Source organism: Oncorhynchus mykiss, chromosome 6, assembly GCF_013265735.2.
Source record: "Oncorhynchus mykiss isolate Arlee chromosome 6, USDA_OmykA_1.1, whole genome shotgun sequence".
In the NCBI taxonomy this organism is placed as follows: Eukaryota; Metazoa; Chordata; class Actinopteri; order Salmoniformes; family Salmonidae; genus Oncorhynchus; species Oncorhynchus mykiss.
Genome location: NC_048570.1, coordinates 93,845,863 through 93,868,716, shown reverse-complemented (window position 1 = coordinate 93,868,716; position 22,854 = coordinate 93,845,863). Strand labels below are relative to the sequence as shown.

The following is a 22,854-nucleotide window of genomic DNA, read 5'->3' as shown; positions in this document are numbered from 1 at the left end:
GGGGGGGGGGCATTTATTCAGAGATATTGACAGCTTCTTTGAAAATAGGAAAATATACAGTGCCTTGCAAAAAAATAAAAAAATAAAATAAAATTTTGTGCACAACTCATGTCCTCGAGGCACTGCCCTTTTCAACCTGTATGAGAGAAGAGGAACAAAAAGTGTATGCAAGCCCTGGTTTATTGTGAAAAAGACAAAGTGATAAAGAAATCTTAACACACAACATGTTTTTAGAACATTTGAATAGCAGTAAAATGTTTTGTGTTGAAATATTGTTAAAATGATCAATTGGCTAGTTGACATAATCAGTTACTGGCCCAGCGAGTCACCTGAGTGAGCCTGAGTCACCTGAGTGAGCCATTATTCAGGATAGTGTCTCAAGTTAAGTTAAATATCAATTAAAAAAAAAAAAAAAGTTGACAGTGAACATTATAAGAGTTAATATAAAACATGTTACATACACAGTAAATTAAAATACTAATAATTAAAACAAAACAAAAAACCTTCAATACTACAATACTCCTGAAAAATTGTCTGTTTCCCATTTATAGTCTCCACCATCCTGTCACTTGGAAACCTGAGGGTGGAAAGAGAAGAGGCCATGTTAAATAAACCAAAGATCTTTTCAAATCACACAAAAAAAAAGTAGTTACTAGAGCCTGACCGATACACAGTGCCATCAGAAAATGTTCAACATTTGGTTGTGTTACAGCCTGAATTCAAAATGGATTACATTACCCCTCCCCCCTCTCCTTATCGACACACAATACCCCATGGTGACATGGTGAAAACAAGTGAAGTGGAAACAAGTGAAGAAGTTTTTGCTCATTTATTTAACATGAAATACAGAAATCTAATTTACATACATATTAACAGCTGAGTCAATACTTTATGGAAGCACGTTTGGAGGCAAATACAGCCTTGAGTCGTCCTGGGTGTGTCTGTATCAGCTTAGAGTCGTCCTGGGTGTGTCTGTATCAGCTTTGAGTCGTCCTGGGTGTGTCTGTATCAGCTTTGAGTCGTCCTGGGTGTGTCTGTATCAGCTTACAGTCGTCCTGGGTGTGTCTGTATCAGCTTTGAGTCGTGTTGGGTGTGTCTGTATCAGCTTAGAGTCGTCCTGGGTGTGTCTGTATCAGCTTAGAGTCGTCCTGGGTGTGTCTGTATCAGCTTAGAGTCGTCCTGGGTGTGTCTGTATCAGCTTAGAGTCGTCCTGGGTGTGTCTGTATCAGCTTTGAGTCGTGTTGGGTGTGTCTGTATCAGCTTAGAGTCGTCCTGGGTGTGTCTGTATCAGCTTAGAGTCGTCCTGGGTGTGTCTGTATCAGCTTAGAGTCGTCCTGGGTGTGTCTGTATCAGCTTAGAGTCGTCCTGGGTGTGTCTGTATCAGCTTTGAGTCGTGTTGGGTGTGTCTGTATCAGCTTAGAGTCGTCCTGGGTGTGTCTGTATCAGCTTAGAGTCGTCCTGGGTGTGTCTGTATCAGCTTAGAGTCGTCCTGGGTGTGTCTGTATCAGCTTAGAGTTGTCCTGGGTGTGTCTGTATCAGCTTAGAGTCGTCCTGATTGGGTTCTTGCCCAATTGCTCAGTTAGGTCAGACAGCCAGCTCTAAGCAGTCTGGGTAGTTCCATATTTTTTCAATTTCCTATGATGGAGACCACTGGGCTCATGGAAACTTCTTCAACACTCTAAACATTTTTTATACCCTTCCCCCAGATATAATTGTGTTTAAGCATACAGTATATCTCAGAGCACTACGGACAGCTCCTTGTCTGTATCAGCTTAGAGTCGTCTTGGGTGTGTCTGTATCAGCTTTGAGTCGTGCTGGGTGTGTCTGTATCAGCTTAGAGTCGTGTTGGGTGTGTCTGTATCAGCTTAGAGTCGTGTTGGGTGTGTCTGTATCAGCTTTCTCAAGCTTTCTTAAGTTAGATGGGGAGTGGCGGTGAACAGCAATCTTCAAGTTTTTCCACAGATTTTAAATGGGACTAAGTCTAGGCCACTCAAGGACTTTCACATTCTTGTTCTGAAGCCATTCAAGCGTTGCTTTGGCTGTATGCTTGGGGTCCTTGTCCCGTTGAAACGTCACTCTTTGCTCCCAGTCTAAGGTTGTTTGCGCTCTGAAGCAGGTTCTTATCACAGATTTTCCTGTATTTGGCTCCATTCATTGTTCCCTCTATCCTTACCAGTCTCTGCCGCTGAAAAGCATCCCCATAGCATGACACTGCCACCACCACCAACTTCACAGTAGGGAATGTGTTAAGACAGGCGATGAGCTGTGCCTGTTTTATTCCAGACACTGATTTACATTCACGCCAAAGAGTTATATAATTCGTCTCATCAGACCACAGGATATTTTGCCTTATGCTCTGTCTTTAACATTACTTTTTGCAAACACCAGGTGTGCCGTCATATACCTTTTCCTCAGGAGTGGCTTCCGTCTGACCACCCTCCCATAAAGCCCAGATTGGTGAAGTGCTGTAAAGACTGTTGTCCTTCTGACAGGTTCTCCCATCTCAGCCAAGGAACTCTGTAGATCTGTTAGAGTGGTCATTGGGTTCTTGCCCAATTGCTCAGTTAGGTCAGACAGCCAGCTCTAGGCAGTCTGGGTAGTTCCATATTTTTTCAATTTCCTATGATGGAGACCACTGGGCTCATGGAAACTTCTTCATCACTCTAAACATGTTTTATACCCTTCCCCCAGATATAATTGTGATTAAGCATACAGTATATCTCAGAGCACTACGGACAGTTCCTTGGACTTGATGCTATAGTTTCTGCTCTGTCAACAAACAGTGGGACTTTATTTACACACACAGCTGTTTTTTTCTAAATCATGTCCACATGTAGACTTCAAATCGAGTTGTAGTGACAAACCCAAGGATGATTAAAGGACATTGGATGAAATTTGTAGTGTCATAGCAAAGAGGTGTGAATACTGATGTAAATTAGACATATTTCTGTATTTCATTTTTCAATATATTTTCAACATTTCTAAAAAACAACATGTTTTCACTTTGTTATTATAGGGTATTGTGTGTAGATAAATGGATTAGAAAAAATACATGAAATCCATTTTAAATTCATGTGTAATAAGTCAAGGGGTACAATCACCAATATTGTCCTTTTTAACCGCTAAATCGGTACGGGCAGATGTTCACTGATAGCCGATATTGAATAAATAGAATGAAACGAGAGAATCTCATGCTGATCTGAACACCTGCAGCCATTTTGCGTGACATTATTATTATCGTCACAAAGTATGAAATCAACATTTGAAGCATAGTTATTGGACAATTGCTCTTTTGGATCGAAATGTCTGAGAATTCAGAGTAGAAAGACGACACGTTTTCATTTCCCACTCTAAAAAAATATATATATCGGCATCGGGAACTTTTGACACCCCCCAAAAAAATCGTAATCCAGATCCAGATATGGTTCTAGTAGTTACAACCTGAAAACATACACAGTGTTGTTGACAAATAGTGGAAAGTTTAATTGGAAAAACCCTTTGAACACGAACACACACACACACACACACACACACACACACACACACAGAGAGATCTATAGGAGATGACAAAAACAAGCAGAACGCTCAGTGGACTCCATGTTGATTACCTTTTAAGCAGAGCCCTGTTCCTCCTTGACCTTGTTCTCCGCCTCCATCTCCTCCACGCCAGCCTGGGTCATCAGGTCACCAATGTTCTTCTCCAGGTCATCGATGCGGCCACTCATCTCATCGAGTACTCTTGTCAAGGAAGCGGGAACAACATTCAGGTGCCATGCCTACTATACAAGATATCCCAAACTCCCAAAAGTTCCATAGAACTCCCAAAAGTTCCATAGAACTCCCAAAAGTTCCATAGAACTCCCAAAAGTTCCATAGAACTATGTAGCACCAATCCCTTTGGCCCAATCTGTCTGCTTGTTTACAGCGGTCCATCAGTAATACAACGCCGATATTAATGTTCTGTATTTGGAAATGTTAGCAAAAAGTTGTACATTTCACTGTTAGTCTACAACTGTTGTTTATTAAAGAAGCATGTGACAAATACAAGTGATTGATTTACACAATTTGCTTCAAACCCGGGCTGACAAAACCTCCAGGATTGAGTGCATTGCATGTATCTGAATGGTCAAGTCGTTGATAATCATTAGACTACGCTATGAGCAATCCAATTCAATTGTAACATAAAACGGTGTCATTCTAAACGTCTGTCTTTGATAGCATTGAAATGGTGAAAAAAAAAAATAGCATTGAAATTGTAAAAAAGGCAGGATATTTCTTCCAATGATCTGGTCTGACATGGTCTGGAATTTATCCTGCATCTGCTGCAGCAATGTCTGGACCTGTAAGAGAGGAGGACAGAACATGTAATCACTGTTTGTTGCAATGTGTGGGTGGACACGTTTATATCCTGTAGCATAGCAGAATCGTATTGCATGCATGCATACTATTGAACTTTGTGGGCGTTGAAGCTGCCTCTGATGCCTACACCGCTGATACCATGGAAACCATGGGGATTTGCAGTTTTGTCGTCAAAAAAAAAAGTCAAGCTTTACAAGCCGGGAACACAATTACGTTTAGCCATCTATCACCCATCTATCAGTTACATTTCAATAATAATAGCTATAGCTAGCTAGCTAAACAGGACTAAAACAAAAGGTAATGTAGCTAAACAGAATTTGACTGCAACTATTTCATTGAGATAAAACCAAAAAAGTTAATGTTGCTACAAAAACGATTGGGGGAGAAAAAAACAGTAACTTTAGCCAGTTAGCCAGCCTGCTAGCTAACGCTAGCTAGTTCTCAGGTTTTGAAATGGGATAGGATATGGCAAGGATTTGGGTCTAATAATAAGACTCACCACCCCAGTCAGGTCCTGTACAGATTTCGGATCCTGGATCTCTGACATTGCACTAAATTCGTGGCGCTGCTGTACTTATAAACCACTGGTTCGTCCGAGACGTCTTCTTCCTTCTCTGCAGTCGAAGCGAAACAACCTTGAATGATTGAGGGAATTATTTTACACTGGCCTGGGTTGAAACGGGCAATGGCCGTTTACCTCATCGGGCAAAAACGGAGAGGGAGGAGCGCCCTTCTTCAAATAGGACAGTCATCTGCACCGCTTGGTCATGTTGTCAACAAGGCAGCATGGTGCATCGTCTAGAAACAAACATCATATATTTTCCAATAAAATACATTTTCTAATTAGTTTTAATTGGGATGGCAGATAAAGCGTTTTTCTTTAAATCAAAAGCAATCACATGGGAAAATACATAATCTAACTAATTACTACACGTGCTTGATTACCAAACTTTTGTCTTGAGCCGATTTCGCAATCTGACGGTCAGAGCATGGCACCTGGCTCATGCCCATAAAGCAGCCCGGTTCCAAATGCATTCAACTTTGAGCCGGTGTAAAACACGCTAACACGGGCGCCAGAGCAAGATGAATCGAATCCCTCACTGACGAGCTACAGACCCCCCAACGAGTAAACAGTGAAGCATGCGCATGATAAATCTCGCGAGTTTACCAAAACGGGAAACGAGCAAAAAGTATTGGATTAGAAGCGTTTATAATATAATGCAACAACATTAGTATTAGAGTATTTGGAAGAAATAGAGCAGAACCTGGAACATGATGCATGGCGAACAAGCATTTAGTAGGAATATATATTTCAAAGGAATTTGCATTCTCTTCGATTTGGTTTATTCGCCATTCATTTTCTGCCGGTTGAATTCACTCAACTCTTGACTTGTTCTTCTCCTGGCTTTGATGAACAAAAGCCTCCCTATCATATAGGTAGGTTGACTACAGTCCGTTTTTTTATTTCTCACCTCGTGTTGATTTGTAATTCATGCCAGAATACGAGCTCAGCAGAAGTTTCAGCTTTGAAATAGGTTACAGTTTACCGTCTGACTGATTTGCAGTTAAAAAAGTAAATAAACAAAACTACAACAACATCTTACAGATTCTGTTTTAGGGCCTACCTATATGCACTATTGAACTAACGGAACTAAAGTCTGACGTTATGTTCGGTGCATTGGATCAGAGTCTACTGGTGGAAAGCTGTGCTGTGGTGTCCTATTCGTTGTGAGAGACATGGACAACAGACTGGGTCTGGGTGATGAAGAGGAGGGAGATGTGGGGACCCTGTGGCACTCTTTGGACTGGCTGACGTCCTGCGTGATGGTGGCTGGAGGGGCTCTGCCCTACGCCTCACAGTACCGGCAGATCCTTCGGACCAAGAACACAGACGGCTTCTCTACACGCGTCTGCCTGGTTCTGCTGGTCGCTAACATCCTCCGCATCCTCTTCTGGCGAGTGGGTTTGGGTGTTTGGGGGTAAGGTTTACCTGGAAGTAATGCAGTGTCAGGTTTTCCGCTAATGTGTGTGTATGTGTGTGTGTGCGTCTTGTTTGTTTGTTTGTTGATTGTGTGTGTGTGTGTGTGTGTGTGTGTGCGCGCGCGCATCTGCCTGTTTGTGTGTGTGTGTGTTTGTATGTGTGTGCGTCTGCCTGTGTGTGCGTCTGCCTGTGTGTGTGTGTGTGTGTGTGTGTGTGTGTGTGTGTGTGTGTGCGTCTGCCTGTTTGTGTGTGTGTGTGTGTGTGTGTGTGTGTGTTTTCACACCTGCAGGTTTGGGAAGCAGTTTGAGGTGACTCTGCTCCTGCAGAGTGTGGTGATGATTCTCACCATGCTGGTGATGCTCAACCTCTGCTGCTCTGTGCAGAACACCAACCATATCAGTACCAAACAACACCACATCACAGGTAACAGCAACCCTATAGCACCCAGAGAATAACTATCTAACAGCCATCTGACTTCGGCTCCAGGCGTTTGGTTACGTTGAAAGATGATAGCAAAGGCTAACAACATCCTTTTAAAAACCATAAGACAGCCATCTATCACCCATCTATGCACCATTTAATAACCATCCACCTCTGCAGCTGTTCTATTGTTTCACCACTAGAGGGAGATATTGGGGAGGAAAGAGGAAACAACAACCTTCCATTGTTTACCTTCTGTCTGTGTCTGTCTGTATCTCTCTCTCTCTCTCTGTCTATGTCTATGTCTCTCTCTCTGTCTGTCTGTATCTATCTCTCTCTGTATCTATGTCTCTCTGTCTGTGTCTCTGTCTGTATCTATGTCTCTCTGTCTGTGTCTCTGTCTGTGTCTCTGTCTCTCTGTCTGTGTCTCTGTCTCTCTCTCTCTCTGTCTGTATCTATGTCTCTCTGTCTGTATCTCTGTCTCTCTGTCTGTGTCTATGTCTCTCTGTCTGTGTCTATGTCTCCCTGTCTCTCTGTCTGTGTCTGTCTGTGTCCCTGTCTCTCTGTCTGTGTCTCTGTCTCTCTGTCTCTGTCTCTCTCTCTCTGTCTGTATCTATGTCTCTCTGTCTGTATCTCTGTCTCTCTGTCTGTGTCTATGTCTCTCTGTCTGTGTCTATGTCTCTCTGTCTCTGTCTCTCTGTCTGTGTCTGTCTGTGTTGCTGTCTCTCTGTCTGTGTCTCTGTCTCTCTGTCTGTGTCTCTGTCTCTCTCTCTCTGTCTGTATCTATGTCTCTCTGTCTGTGTCTCTCTGTCTGTGTCTCTGTCTCTCTCTCTCTGTCTGTATCTATATCTCTCTGTCTGTGTCTCTGTCTCTCTGTCTGTGTCTCTGTCTCTCTCTGTCTGTATCCATGTCTCTCTGTCTGTGTCTATGTCTCTCTGTCTGTATCACTGTCTCTCTGTCTGTGTCTGTATCACTGTCTCTCTGTGTCTATGTCTCTTTCTGTGTCTCTGTCTCTCTCTCTCTGTCTGTATCTCTGTCTCTGTCTGTTTCTGTCTCTCTGTCTGTATCTCTGTGTCTGTGTCTCTGTCTCTCTCTCTCTCTGTCTGTATCTCTGTGTCTGTGTCTCGGTCTCTCTCTCTCTGTCTGTATCTCTGTGTCTGTGTCTCTGTCTGTCTGTGTCTCTGTCTGTGTTTCTCTGTGTCTCTGTCTCGCTCTCTCTCTCCATCCACCCCATCTCTCTCTCTATCAGATCTGGAACCCCGGTTCTTTTGGAGCTGGGATGGCTTTGAGGACTACCTCATCTTCCTGTTGGCCTTCACGCTGCCATGTGCCTTCGCCACCCTTCTCCTCCTGGACTCCTCTCTGTTTGTGGAGTCCCTGGGCTTCCTGGCCGTGCTGACGGAGGCCATGCTGGGGCTACCACAGCTGCTCCAGAACCAACGCAACCACTCCACCACAGGCATGAGGTGAGGCTGAGGAAACAAACACATTTTCTTCAGGAAATTGACCCGCTCTACTCAGATAAAGGTTACCAGCTCTCAATCACCTGCTTCTCTCAGCCACCCTATCAGCCGTCACTCACCTGCTTCTCTCAGCATCCCCTACCAGCCCTCACTCACCTGCTTCTTTCAGCATCCCCTACCACCCCTTTACTCACCTGCTTCTCTCAGCATCCCTACCAGCCATCACTCACCTGCTTCTCTCAGCATCGCCTATCAGCCATCACTCACCTGCTTCTCTCAGCATCGCCTATCAGCCATCACTCACCTGCTTCTCTCAGCATCCCCTACCAGCTCTCACTCACCTGCTTCTCTCAGCATCCCCTACCAGCCCTCACTCACCTGCTTCTCTCAGCATCCACTACCAGCCCTCACTCACCTGCTTCTCTCTGTCCGCTCTTCATGCCCATCTATTCCTCTCTGTTTTATATTCTAATGCAGCCGTGATGGCGAGCGGGGATGCAGACCCTGATGAGTGTTTTGTTGTTACATTTGAACATGTTATGCATTGGAGCAGAGCGAGCCAACTTGACACATTGTCTAATTGAATTGCCTGGTATAACCAAGAGCACGGGCCAGTCTGAGTAGGCTTTGCAATTACACGTTTGCTAGCCTGTCACACAGTCTCTTGAGTGCCAGAGGAAAAATGGAGCACAGCTTCGCGACAGGCATGTCTTCAGCGTTACAGAAAAGAAAACGCCTCGTCTCAAAAAACACAAGACATTTTTACCAGAGCCACCATTTTTTTTCTGCACGATTTCGTGCGCATTTGATATAATTTCACAGAACCACGTCGCGGGCCGTTTTAAACTAATCCCAGGCCGCTAATTATTAGTTTGATAACAAACAACGTCATGTTCAGTCATGTTACCTAGCTAGCTAACAACCTGGTAACTTCACACTAGGTTTAGGCACATCTGATTGGTCCAGGAAGAAAGGAAAAGGTTTTGCTACTCGTGAGATGTGATTCCACGGTAGTATTCATATAGGCCTAATGGCAGACTAAACTATATAGGATTCATATAGGCCTAATGGGAGACTAAACTATATAGGATTCATATAGGCCTAATGGCAGACTAAACTATATAGGATTCATATAGGCCTAATGGGAGACTAAACTCTATAGGATTCATATAGGCCTAATGGCAGACTAAACTCTATAGGATTCATATAGGCCTAATGGGAGACTAAACTATGTAGGATTCATATAGGCCTAATGGGAGACTAAACTATATAGGATTCATATAGGCCTAATGGGAGACTAAACTATATAGGATTCATATAGGCCTAATGGGAGACTAAACTATATAGGATTCATATAGGCCTAATGGGAGACTATATAGGATTCATATAGGCCTAATGGCAGACTAAACTATATAGGATTCATATAGGCCTAATGGGAGACTAAACTCTATAGGATTCATATAGGCCTAATGGCAGACTAAACTCTATAGGATTCATATAGGCCTAATGGGAGACTAAACTATATAGGATTCACATAGGCCTAATGGGAGACTAAACTATATAGGATTCATATAGGCCTAATGGCAGACTAAACTATATAGGATTCATATAGGCCTACCTAATGGGAGACTATATAGGATTCATATAGGCCTAATGGCAGACTAAACTATATAGGATTCATATAGGCCTAATGGGAGACTAAACTCTATAGGATTCATATAGGCCTAATGGCAGACTAAACTCTATAGGATTCATATAGGCCTAATGGGAGACTAAACTATATAGGATTCATATAGGCCTACCTAATGGGAGACTATATAGGATTCATATAGGCCTAATGGGAGACTAAACTATATAGGATTCATATAGGCCTAATGGGAGACTAAACTAAATAGGATTCACATAGACCTAATGGCAGACTAAACTATATAGGATTCATATAGGCCTAATGGGAGACTAAACTATATAGGATTCACATAGACCTAATGGCAGACTAAACTATATAGGATTCATATAGGCCTAATGGGAGACTAAACTATATAGGATTCACATAGACCTAATGGGAGACTAAACTATATAGGATTCATATAGGCCTAATGGGAGACTAAACTATATAGGATTCACATAGACCTAATGGCAGACTAAACTATATAGGATTCATATAGGCCTAATGGCAGACTAAACTATATAGGATTCATATAGGCCTACCTAATGGGAGACTATATAGGATTCATATAGGCCTAATGGCAGACTAAACTATATAGGATTCATATAGGCCTAATGGGAGACTAAACTCTATAGGATTCATATAGGCCTAATGGGAGACTAAACTATAAAGGATTCATATAGGCCTAATGGTAGACTAAACTATATAGGATTCACATAGACCTAATGGCAGACTAAACGATATAGGATTCACATAGACCTAATGGCAGACTAAACTATATAGGATTCACATAGGCCTAATGGGAGACTAAACTATATAGGATTCACATAGGCCTAATGGGAGACTAAACTATATAGGATTCACATAGACCTAATGGCAGACTAAACGATATAGGATTCACATAGACCTAATGGCAGACTAAACTATATAGGATTCATATAGGCCTAATGGGAGACTAAACTATATAGGATTCATATAAGCCTAATGGCAGACTAAACTATATAGGATTCATATAGGCCTAATGGCAGACTAAACTATATAGGATTCATATAGGCCTAATGGAAGACTAAACTATATAGGATTCATATAGGCCTAATGGGAGACTATATAGGATTCATATAGGCCTAATGGGAGACTAAACTATATAGGATTCATATAGGCCTAATGGGAGACTAAACTATATAGGATTCATAAAGGCCTAATGGGAGACTAAACTATATAGGATTCATATAGGCCTAATGGGAGACTATATAGGATTCATATAGGCCTAATAGGAGACTATATAGGATTCATATAGGCCTAATCGGAGATTAAACTATATAGGATTCACATAGACCTAATGGCAGACTAAACTATATAGGATTCATATAGGCCTACCTAATGGGAGACTAAACTATATAGGATTCATATAGGCCTAATGGGTGACTAAACTATATAGGATTCACATAGACCTAATGGGAGACTAAACTATATAGGATTCATATAGGCCTAATGGGAGACTAAACTATATAGGATTCATGTAGGCCTAATGGGAGACTAAACTATATAGGATTCATATAGGCCTAATGGGAGACTATATAGGATTCATATAGGCCTAATGGGAGACTAAACTATATAGGATTCATATAGGCCTAATGGGAGACTAAACTATATAGGATTCATATAGGCCTAATGGGAGACTAAACTATATAGGATTCATAAAGGCCTAATGGCAGACTAAATTATATAGGATTCATATAGGCCTAATGGGAGACTATATAGGATTCATATAGGCCTAATGGGAGACTATATAGGATTCATATAGGCCTAATGGGAGACTAAACTATATAGGATTCACATAGACCTAATGGCAGACTAAACTATATAGGATTCATATAGGCCTAATGGGAGACTAAACTATATAGGATTCACATAGACCTAATGGCAGACTAAACTATATAGGATTCATATAGGCCTACCTAATGGGAGACTAAACTGTATAGGATTCATATAGGCCTACCTAATGGGAGACTAAACTATATAGGATTCATATAGGCCTAATGGGAGACTAAACTATATAGGATTCATATAGGCCTAATGGAAGACTAAACTATATAGGATTCATATAGGCCTAATGGGAGACTATATAGGATTCATATAGGGCTAATGGGAGACTAAACTATATAGGATTCATATAGGCCTACCTAATGGGAGACTAAACTATATAGGATTCATATAGGCCTACCTAATGGGAGACTAAACTATATAGGATTCATATAGGCCTAATGGGTGACTAAACTATATAGGATTCACATATACCTAATGGGAGACTAAACTATATAGGATTCATATAGGCCTAATGGGAGACTAAACTATATAGGATTCATGTAGGCCTAATGGGATACTAAACTATATAGGATTCATATAGGCCTAATGGGAGACTATATAGGATTCATATAGGCCTAATGGGAGACTAAACTATATAGGATTCATATAGGCCTAATGGGAGACTAAACTATATAGGATTCATATAGGCCTAATGGGAGACTAAACTATATAGGATTCATAAAGGCCTAATGGGAGACTAAACTATATAGGATTCATATAGGCCTAATGGGAGACTATATAGGATTCATATAGGCCTAATGGGAGACTATATAGGATTCATATAGGCCTAATGGGAGACTAAACTATATAGGATTCATATAGGCCTAATGGGTGACTAAACTATATAGGATTCACATAGACCTAATTGGAGACTAAACTATATAGGATTCATATAGGCCTAATGGGAGACTAAACTCTATAGGATTCATGTAGGCCTAATGGGAGACTAAACTATATAGGATTCATATAGGCCTAATGGGAGACTAAACTATATAGGATTCATATAGGCCTAATGGGAGACTAAACTATATAGGATTCATGTAGGCCTAATGGGAGACTAAACTATATAGGATTCATATAGGCCTAATGGGAGACTAAACTATATAGGATTCATATAGGCCTAATGGGAGACTATATAGGATTCATATAGGCCTAATGGGAGACTATATAGTATTCATATAGGCCTAATGGGAGACTAAACTATATAGGATTCATATAGGCCTAATGGGTGACTAAACTATATAGGATTCACATAGACCTAATGGGAGACTAAACTATATAGGATTCATATAGGCCTAATGGGAGACTAAACTCTATAGGATTCATGTAGGCCTAATGGGAGACTAAACTATATAGGATTCATATAGGCCTAATGGGAGACTAAACTATATAGGATTCATATAGGCCTAATGGGAGACTAAACTATATAGGATTCATGTAGGCCTAATGGGAGACTAAACTATATAGGATTCATATAGGCCTAATGGGAGACTAAACTATATAGGATTCATATAGGCCTAATGGGAGACTATATAGGATTCATATAGGCCTAATGGGAGACTAAACTATATAGGATTCATATAGGCCTAATGGGAGACTAAACTATATAGGATTCATGTAGGCCGAATGGGAGACTAAACTATATAGGATTCATATAGGCCTAATGGGAGACTAAACTATATAGGATTCACATAGACCTAATGGGAGACTAAACTATATAGGATTCATATAGGCCTAATGGGAGACTATATAGGATTCATATAGGCCTAATGGGAGACTAAACTATATAGGATTCATATAGGCCTAATGGGTGACTAAACTATATAGGATTCACATAGACCTAATGGGAGACTAAACTATATAGGATTCATATAGGCCTAATGGGAGACTAAACTATATAGGATTCATGTAGGCCTAATGGGAGACTAAACTATATAGGATTCATATAGGCCTAATGGGAGACTAAACTATATAGGATTCATATAGGCCTAATGGGAGACTAAACTATATAGGATTCATATAGGCCTAATGGGAGATTAAACTATATAGGATTCACATAGACCTAATGGCAGACTAAACTATATAGGATTCATATAGGCCTACCTAATGGGAGACTAAACTATATAGGATTCATATAGGCCTACCTAATGGGAGACTAAACTATATATGATTCATATAGGCCTAATGGGTGACTAAACTATATAGGATTCACATATACCTAATGGGAGACTAAACTATATAGGATTCATATAGGCCTAATGGGAGACTAAACTATATAGGATTCATGTAGGCCTAATGGGAGACTAAACTATATGGGATTCATAAAGGCCTAATGGGAGACTAAACTATATAGGATTCATATAGGCCTAATGGGAGACTATATAGGATTCATATAGGCCTAATGGGAGACTATATAGGATTCATATAGGCCTAATGGGAGACTAAACTATATAGGATTCATATAGGCCTAATGGGAGACTAAACTATATAGGATTCATATAGGCCTAATGGGAGACTAAACTATATAGGATTCATATAGGCCTAATGGGAGACTATATAGGATTCATATAGGCCTAATGGGAGACTAAACTATATAGGATTCATATAGGCCTAATGGGAGACTAAACTATATAGGATTCCTGTAGGCCTAATGGGAGACTAAACTATATAGGATTCATATAGGCCTAATGGGAGACTAAACTATATAGGATTCACATAGACCTAATGGGAGACTAAACTATATAGGATTCATATAGGCCTAATGGGAGACTATATAGGATTCATATAGGCCTAATGGGAGACTATATAGGATTCATATAGGCCTAATGGGTGACTAAACTATATAGGATTCACATAGACCTAATGGCAGACTAAACTATATAGGATTCATATAGGCCTAATGGGAGACTAAACTATATAGGATTCATAAAGGCCTAATGGGAGACTAAACTATATAGGATTCATATAGGCCTAATGGGAGACTACATAGGATTCATATAGGCCTAATGGGAGACTATATAGGATTCATATAGGCCTAATGGGAGACTAAACTATATAGGATTCATATAGGCCTAATGGGTGACTAAACTATATAGGATTCACATAGACCTAATTGGAGACTAAACTATATAGGATTCATATAGGCCTAATGGGAGACTAAACTCTATAGGATTCATGTAGGCCTAATGGGAGACTAAACTATATAGGATTCATATAGGCCTAATGGGAGACTAAACTATATAGGATTCATATAGGCCTAATGGGAGACTAAACTATATAGGATTCATGTAGGCCTAATGGGAGACTAAACTATATAGGATTCATATAGGCCTAATGGGAGACTAAACTATATAGGATTCATATAGGCCTAATGGGAGACTATATAGGATTCATATAGGCCTAATGGGAGACTATATAGTATTCATATAGGCCTAATGGGAGACTAAACTATATAGGATTCATATAGGCCTAATGGGTGACTAAACTATATAGGATTCACATAGACCTAATGGGAGACTAAACTATATAGGATTCATATAGGCCTAATGGGAGACTAAACTCTATAGGATTCATGTAGGCCTAATGGGAGACTAAACTATATAGGATTCATATAGGCCTAATGGGAGACTAAACTATATAGGATTCATATAGGCCTAATGGGAGACTAAACTATATAGGATTCATGTAGGCCTAATGGGAGACTAAACTATATAGGATTCATATAGGCCTAATGGGAGACTAAACTATATAGGATTCATATAGGCCTAATGGGAGACTATATAGGATTCATATAGGCCTAATGGGAGACTAAACTATATAGGATTCATATAGGCCTAATGGGAGACTAAACTATATAGGATTCATGTAGGCCGAATGGGAGACTAAACTATATAGGATTCATATAGGCCTAATGGGAGACTAAACTATATAGGATTCACATAGACCTAATGGGAGACTAAACTATATAGGATTCATATAGGCCTAATGGGAGACTATATAGGATTCATATAGGCCTAATGGGAGACTAAACTATATAGGATTCATATAGGCCTAATGGGTGACTAAACTATATAGGATTCACATAGACCTAATGGGAGACTAAACTATATAGGATTCATATAGGCCTAATGGGAGACTAAACTATATAGGATTCATGTAGGCCTAATGGGAGACTAAACTATATAGGATTCATATAGGCCTAATGGGAGACTAAACTATATAGGATTCATATAGGCCTAATGGGAGACTAAACTATATAGGATTCATATAGGCCTAATGGGAGATTAAACTATATAGGATTCACATAGACCTAATGGCAGACTAAACTATATAGGATTCATATAGGCCTACCTAATGGGAGACTAAACTATATAGGATTCATATAGGCCTACCTAATGGGAGACTAAACTATATATGATTCATATAGGCCTAATGGGTGACTAAACTATATAGGATTCACATATACCTAATGGGAGACTAAACTATATAGGATTCATATAGGCCTAATGGGAGACTAAACTATATAGGATTCATGTAGGCCTAATGGGAGACTAAACTATATGGGATTCATAAAGGCCTAATGGGAGACTAAACTATATAGGATTCATATAGGCCTAATGGGAGACTATATAGGATTCATATAGGCCTAATGGGAGACTATATAGGATTCATATAGGCCTAATGGGAGACTAAACTATATAGGATTCATATAGGCCTAATGGGAGACTAAACTATATAGGATTCATATAGGCCTAATGGGAGACTAAACTATATAGGATTCATATAGGCCTAATGGGAGACTATATAGGATTCATATAGGCCTAATGGGAGACTAAACTATATAGGATTCATATAGGCCTAATGGGAGACTAAACTATATAGGATTCATGTAGGCCTAATGGGAGACTAAACTATATAGGATTCATATAGGCCTAATGGGAGACTAAACTATATAGGATTCACATAGACCTAATGGGAGACTAAACTATATAGGATTCATATAGGCCTAATGGGAGACTATATAGGATTCATATAGGCCTAATGGGAGACTAAACTATATAGGATTCATATAGGCCTAATGGGTGACTAAACTATATAGGATTCACATAGACCTAATGGGAGACTAAACTATATAGGATTCATATAGGCCTAATGGGAGACTAAACTATATAGGATTCATGTAGGCCTAATGGGAGACTAAACTATATGATTCATATAGGCCTAATGGTAGACTAAACTATATAGGATTCATATAGGCCTAATGGGAGACTAAACTATATAGGATTCATATAGGCCTAATGGGAGACTAAACTATATAGGATTCATAAAGGCCTAATGGGAGACTAAACTATATAGGATTCATGTAGGCCTAATGGGAGACTAAACTATATAGGATTCATATAGGCCTAATGGGAGACTAAACTATATAGGATTCATATAGGCCTAATGGGAGACTATATAGGATTCATATAGGCCTAATGGGAGACTAAACTATATAGGATTCATATAGGCCTAATGGGAGACTAAACTATATAGGATTCATATAGGCCTACCTAATGGTAGACTAAACTATATACGCTCTATTAGGATTCATATAGGCCTAATGGGAGACTAAACTATATAGGATTCATATAGGCCTAATGGGAGACTAAACTATATAGGATTCATATAGGCCTAATGGGAGACTAAACTATATAGGATTCATATAGGCCTAATGGGAGACTAAACTATATAGGATTCATATAGGCCTAATGGGAGACTAAACTATATAGGATTCATATAGGCCTAATGGGAGACTAAACTATATAGGATTCATATAGGCTTACCTAATGGTAGACTAAACTATATACGCTCTATTAGGATTCATATAGTCCTAATGGGAGACTAAACTATATAGGATTCATATAGGCCTACCTAATGGTAGACTAAACTATATACGCTCTATTAGGATTCATATAGTCCTAATGGGAGACTAAACTATATACGCTCTATTAGGATTCATATAGGCCTAATGGGAGACTAAACTATATACGCTCTATTAGGATTCATATAGGCCTAATGGGAGACTAAACTATAAAACAACTCTCTTTTTCTTGGGCTACTTAAATTCTGTTTGGTGCCTAAGGTTTTAAAAAAAGTTGGGAGCAGTTTGTTTGTGGGAGACAGAGAGAGTGGTGTGTGTGTATTTATGAAAACTAGAGGGGTGGGGTGTGTGTGTATTCATGAGAACGAGGGGGGAGGGGGTGTGTGTGTTTAACTGATGAGAAGTTTCATCCTATCTGCCACTGTTTTTTATCTAGTCAAGTCAGTTAAGAACAAATTCTTATTTTCAATGACGGCCTAGGAACAGTGGGTTAACAGATTTGTACCTTGTAAGGGGGTTTGAACTTGCAACCTTCCGGTTACTAGTCCAACGCTCTAACCACTAGGCTACCCTATCATTATGCATGTTTCCTTCCTGCCATATCTCCAGACCAATCACAGCTAGGCCTTTGGATATGAGCCGATCAGCCAATCAATGCAGCATTATATTGTACAGTGAACAATGAGTTGTATTGACTAGAAGGGTCAAGTTAAATTCAATGTGTTGTATTGACTAGAAGGGTCAAGTTAAATTCAATGTGTTGTATTGACTAGAAGGGTCAAGTTAAATTCAATGTGTTGTATTGACTAGAAGGGTCAAGTTAAATTCAATGTGATTTATTGACTAGAAGGGTCAAGTTAAATTCGATGTGTTGTATTGACTAGAAGGGTCAAGTTAAATTCAATGTGCTTTATTGACTAGAAGGGTCAAGTTAAATTCAATGTGCTTCATTGACTAGAAGGGTCAAGTTAAATTCAATGTGTTGTATTGACTAGAAGGGTCAAGTTACATTCAATGTGTTGTATTGACTAGAAGGGTCAAGTTAAATTCAATGTGTTGTATTGACTAGAAGGGTCAAGTTAAATTCAATGTGTTGTATTGACTAGAAGGGTCAAGTTAAATTCAATGTGTTGTATTGACTAGAAGGGTCAAGTTAAATTCAATGTGCTTTATTGACTAGAAGGGTCAAGTTAAATTCAATGTGCTTTATTGACTAGAAGGGTCAAGTTAAATTCAATGTGTTGTATTGACTAGAAGGGTCAAGTTAAATTCAATGTGTTGTATTGACTAGAAGGGTCAAGTTAAATTCAATGTGTTGTATTGACTAGAAGGGTCAAGTTAAATTCAATGTGCTTTATTGACTAGAAGGGTCAAGTTAAATTCAATGTGCTTTATTGACTAGAAGGGTCAAGTTAAATTCAATGTACTTTATTGACTAGAAGGGTCAAGTTAAATTCAATGTGTTGTATTGACTAGAAGGGTGAATATCAGTGACAGGTTTTTGTGTAATGCATAGGCAGAACATTTAGAAAATGAGAACAAGCTCTTCTAAATTTAATTTAAAAATAAATTATATTTCCTAGCAACAACCGATTTTAAATGAATTTGCCCATGGAGTTTAGAGGATGCAATATATATTTATTTATTTTATTTCACCTCTATTTAACCAGGGAAGCTAGTTGAGAACAAGTTCTCATTTACAACTGCGACCTGGTCAAGATAAAGCAAAGCAGTGTGACACAGACAACAACACAGAGTTACACACGGAGTAAACAATAAACAAGTCAATAACACAATAAAACAAGTCAATGACACAGTAGAAAAAAAAGAAAGTCTATATACAGTGTGTGCAAAAGGCATGGTGAGGTAGGCAATAAAAAGGCCACAGGAGTGAATAATTACAATTTAGCGATATAATATAGGTTACCCTTGGATGCACAACGGGGCCTGGGAGGCTCACAGGAATCCACAGTAGGCCCACTCTATCTATGATCCAGTTTTCAATGCATTACTTATTTTATTCCCCCCCCCCCCCAAAATGTGTTTAGCACTGTAATTTAAGTTTTAAAACTGCAAAATTATCTTTACGCCATGGAATCATTTGTACTGTTACAGAAAATTAGCTTTAAAACTGCAAATGTTCTCTCTGTCCCTTGGCAAAATGTGTAGAAGTGTAGGAAATTAACATGAAAACTACAACATTTTCTCTCCAATATGAAGAGAGAGAGAGAGGGGGGGGGGGGGGGGGGTGCTTTAAAATGTCCTTTCCCAGGCCCCAGACTTGGTTAGTCCGGCCATGAGCTGCAGCAGTAAAACTCCTGGTATGCTTGTAGTTGCTGAATGTTTTTTTTTCTCATTGTGAGGTGAAGCTAATGAGTGTTTACTCTGACGAGAGCTCTCCTCTGAAACGCGTTCCAGCCGTACCCTGAGACACACTAACTAACCTACCAAATGAACTAAGATTGTCTCAAAATGGCACCGTATTCCCTACCAATAATGCAATGCACCTACACAGTGCACTATCTGGGGAATAAGTTGGCATTTGGATGTGACCTAATAATAGTCAGATGACACCCGGCTGTCTGCCAAAACCTGTTGGTTATGATAATGAAGAAGCACCATTAAGTTAAGTCAACAACCATTGTAGAGTTGAGGTCACGATGATGTTAGACTGTCAACCATGCCCATGCTCCTCTGTTTAAATTGGATAAGATAAATAAGCTACGTATACAGATGCTAAGCTAATACCAGTTTGTGGCTTGGCACATTGTAGAGTTGAGGTCACGATGATGTGAGACTCTCAGCCTTGCCATGCTTCTCTGTTTAAATTGGATATGATAGATAATCATTAAGATAAGCTACATATACAGATGCTAAGCTAATACCAGTTTGTGGCTTGGCACATTGTAGAGTTGAGGTCACGATGATGTGAGACTGTCAACCATGCCCATGCTCCTCTGTTTAAATTAGACAAGATAGATAAGCTACGTATACAGATGCTAAGCTAATACCAGTTTGTGGCTTGGCACATTGTAGAGTTGAGGTCACGATGATGTGAGACTCTCAGCCTTGCCATGCTTCTCTGTTTAAATTGGATATGATAGATAATCATTAAGATAAGCTACATATACAGATGCTAAGCTAATACCAGTTTGTGGCTTGGCACATTGCAGAGTTGAGGTCACGATGATGTGAGACTGTCAGCCTCGCCATGCTTCTCTGTTTAAATTGGACAAGATAGATAAGCTACGTATACAGATGCTAAGCTAATACCGGTTTGTGGCTTGGCACAGGGAGAACGGTGCGACTGCAGACCGCAATTCATCTGCAGGAATTCCTCTTTATACTTCGTTGGGTAAAAATGTTATGCTATGACTCTGGGAGGCAAGTGCACTCCAGTACAGTAGGGGGCGGTAACCGTATGCTCGCCAGACCTAAAGAATACTCCGGTACACATTAGGGAGCCGGCATCGTGTGCTAGCTAGTCCTAAAGAGGACTCTGCTACACCTTCTGGGTGTCATAGGGCTATAGGGCCATGTTGGGCTGTCTCAGACACCAGTCAGCCTGGCCTACAGACCTTCTGGGTGTCATAGGGCCAGGTTGGGCTGCCTCAGACACCAGTCAGCCTGGCCTACAGACCTTCTGGGTGTCATAGGGCTATAGGGCCAGGTTGGACTGCCTCAGACACCAGTCAGCCTGGCCTACAGACCTTCTGGGTGTCATAGGGCCCATGTTGGACTGCCTCAGACACCAGTCAGCCTGGCCTACAGACCTTCTGGGTGTCATAGGGCCATGTTGGGTTGCCTCAGACACCAGTCAGCCTGTCCTACAGACCTTCTGGGTGTCATAGGGCTATAGGGCCCATGTTGGACTGTCTCAGACACCAGTCAGCCTGTCCTACAGACCTTCTGGGTGTCATAGGGCTATAGGGCCCATGTTGGACTGTCTCAGACACCAGTCAGCCTGTCCTACAGACCTTCTGGGTGTCATAGGGCTATAGGGCCCATGTTGGACTGTCTCAGACATCAGTCAGCCTGTCCTACAGACCTTCTGGGTGTCATAGGGCTATAGGGCCCATGTTGGACTGCCTCAGACACCAGTCAGCCTGTCCTACAGACCTTCTGGGTGTCATAGGGCTATAGGGCCCATGTTGGACTGTTTCAGACACCAGTCAGACCTATTTGACACTGATGATCAATAAGGACCTCTTCAGTTCGGTGCTCAAACCAATCTAAAAGACACACCTGGAGGCAAACAGGCGCAGCACCATGTTTCCTCTCCTCAGTGACTCTGTCATTCAAAGGGATGGTCAATGATCCTGTTTTTTTATTGACATGTTTTCTGTCTTCAGTGTGAACATGGTCCTACTGTGGATGGCCGGGGACAGCTTCAAGACGGCCTACTTTGCCCTGAAGGAGAGCCCGCTCCAGTTCCTGTTGTGTGGGTTGACTCAGGTACTGGTGGATCTGGCTATCCTCTATCAAGTGTGTCTCTACAGCCAAGACCCCTGGGACAAACTGGCTTAACTAACTCTAACCCTAGCTAACTCTAACCCTAGCTATCACTAGCTAACTCTAACCCTAGCTATCACTAGCTAACTCTAACCCTAGCTATCACTAGCTAACTCTAACCCTAGCTAACTCTAACCCTAGCTAACTCTAGCGCACCGCTAACTAAGCTAGCCGTTTCACATCCGTTACACCTAGCTATCACTAGCTAACTCTAACCCTAGCTATCACTAGCTAACTCTAACCCTAGCTAACTCTAACCCTAGCTATCACTAGCTAACTCTAGCCCTAGCTAACTCTAGCCCTAACTAACTCTAGCCCTAACTAACTCTAGCCCTAACTAACTCTAGCCCTAACTAACCCTAACTAACTCTAACCCTAACTAACCCTAGCTTGGAGAGGAGTAGAAGGTGCTCAACTAAGGTGAGATGAGGTTCAACCTGGCCACATCTACATCATGTTTATGATGTTACACTGGAAACCAAAACAAACTGTTTCTGTCAGTTTGTTAGCGTTTTGTTGCGTTTCCTGTCTACTGACAACAGCTACAGGGTCAACAACACATGTCAACACAGGAAGAGCCACCAGTAGGAGTCAGACATAACAGTCGTATACTACAATACCAAGCACAAAATATACTGAGTGGACAAAACATTAGGAACACCTGCTCTTTCCACAACATAGACTGACCAGGTGAATCCAGGTGAAAGATATGATCCCTTATTGA

The 22,854-nt window shown here is 40.6% G+C and overlaps 2 protein-coding genes across 2 annotated transcripts; one reads left to right on the top strand and one right to left on the bottom strand.

The window, feature by feature from the left end:
* Window positions 1–162: 162 nt before the first annotated feature.
* Window positions 163–5,024, bottom strand: LOC110526842 (heat shock factor-binding protein 1). Its single transcript, XM_036981627.1, has 4 exons — window positions 4,859–5,024; window positions 4,274–4,340; window positions 3,609–3,733; window positions 163–577 (listed from the first exon to the last, which is right to left on the bottom strand). The coding sequence occupies exons 1-3, from the start codon at window positions 4,904–4,906 to the stop codon at window positions 3,612–3,614; spliced, it is 237 nt and encodes a 78-aa protein (XP_036837522.1). The 5' UTR covers window positions 4,907–5,024; the 3' UTR covers window positions 163–577; window positions 3,609–3,611.
* Window positions 5,025–5,604: 580 nt separating this feature from the next.
* Window positions 5,605–22,268, top strand: LOC118964990 (solute carrier family 66 member 2-like). The gene is made up of 5 exons (XM_036981626.1): window positions 5,605–5,796; window positions 6,047–6,314; window positions 6,630–6,763; window positions 8,010–8,226; window positions 21,971–22,268. The coding sequence occupies exons 2-5, from the start codon at window positions 6,097–6,099 to the stop codon at window positions 22,143–22,145; spliced, it is 744 nt and encodes a 247-aa protein (XP_036837521.1). The 5' UTR covers window positions 5,605–5,796; window positions 6,047–6,096; the 3' UTR covers window positions 22,146–22,268.
* Window positions 22,269–22,854: the final 586 nt, after the last annotated feature.

Excerpts from the sequence above, each read along its gene's own strand:
- LOC110526842 (XM_036981627.1), bottom strand. The coding sequence starts at position 4,906 with ATGTCAGAGATCCAGGATCCGAAATCTGTACAGGACCTGACTGGGGTG. Across the intron at positions 4,341-4,858 it reads TACAGGACCTGACTGGGGTG|GTCCAGACATTGCTGCAGCA; the intron begins GTGAGTCTTATT and ends CCTCTCTTACAG. Across the intron at positions 3,734-4,273 it reads AGACCAGATCATTGGAAGAA|TCGATGAGATGAGTGGCCGC; the intron begins ATATCCTGCCTT and ends TGACAAGAGTAC.
- LOC118964990 (XM_036981626.1), top strand. The coding sequence starts at position 6,097 with ATGGACAACAGACTGGGTCTGGGTGATGAAGAGGAGGGAGATGTGGGG. Across the intron at positions 6,764-8,009 it reads CAAACAACACCACATCACAG|ATCTGGAACCCCGGTTCTTT; the intron begins GTAACAGCAACC and ends TCTCTCTATCAG. Across the intron at positions 8,227-21,970 it reads CACTCCACCACAGGCATGAG|TGTGAACATGGTCCTACTGT; the intron begins GTGAGGCTGAGG and ends TTCTGTCTTCAG.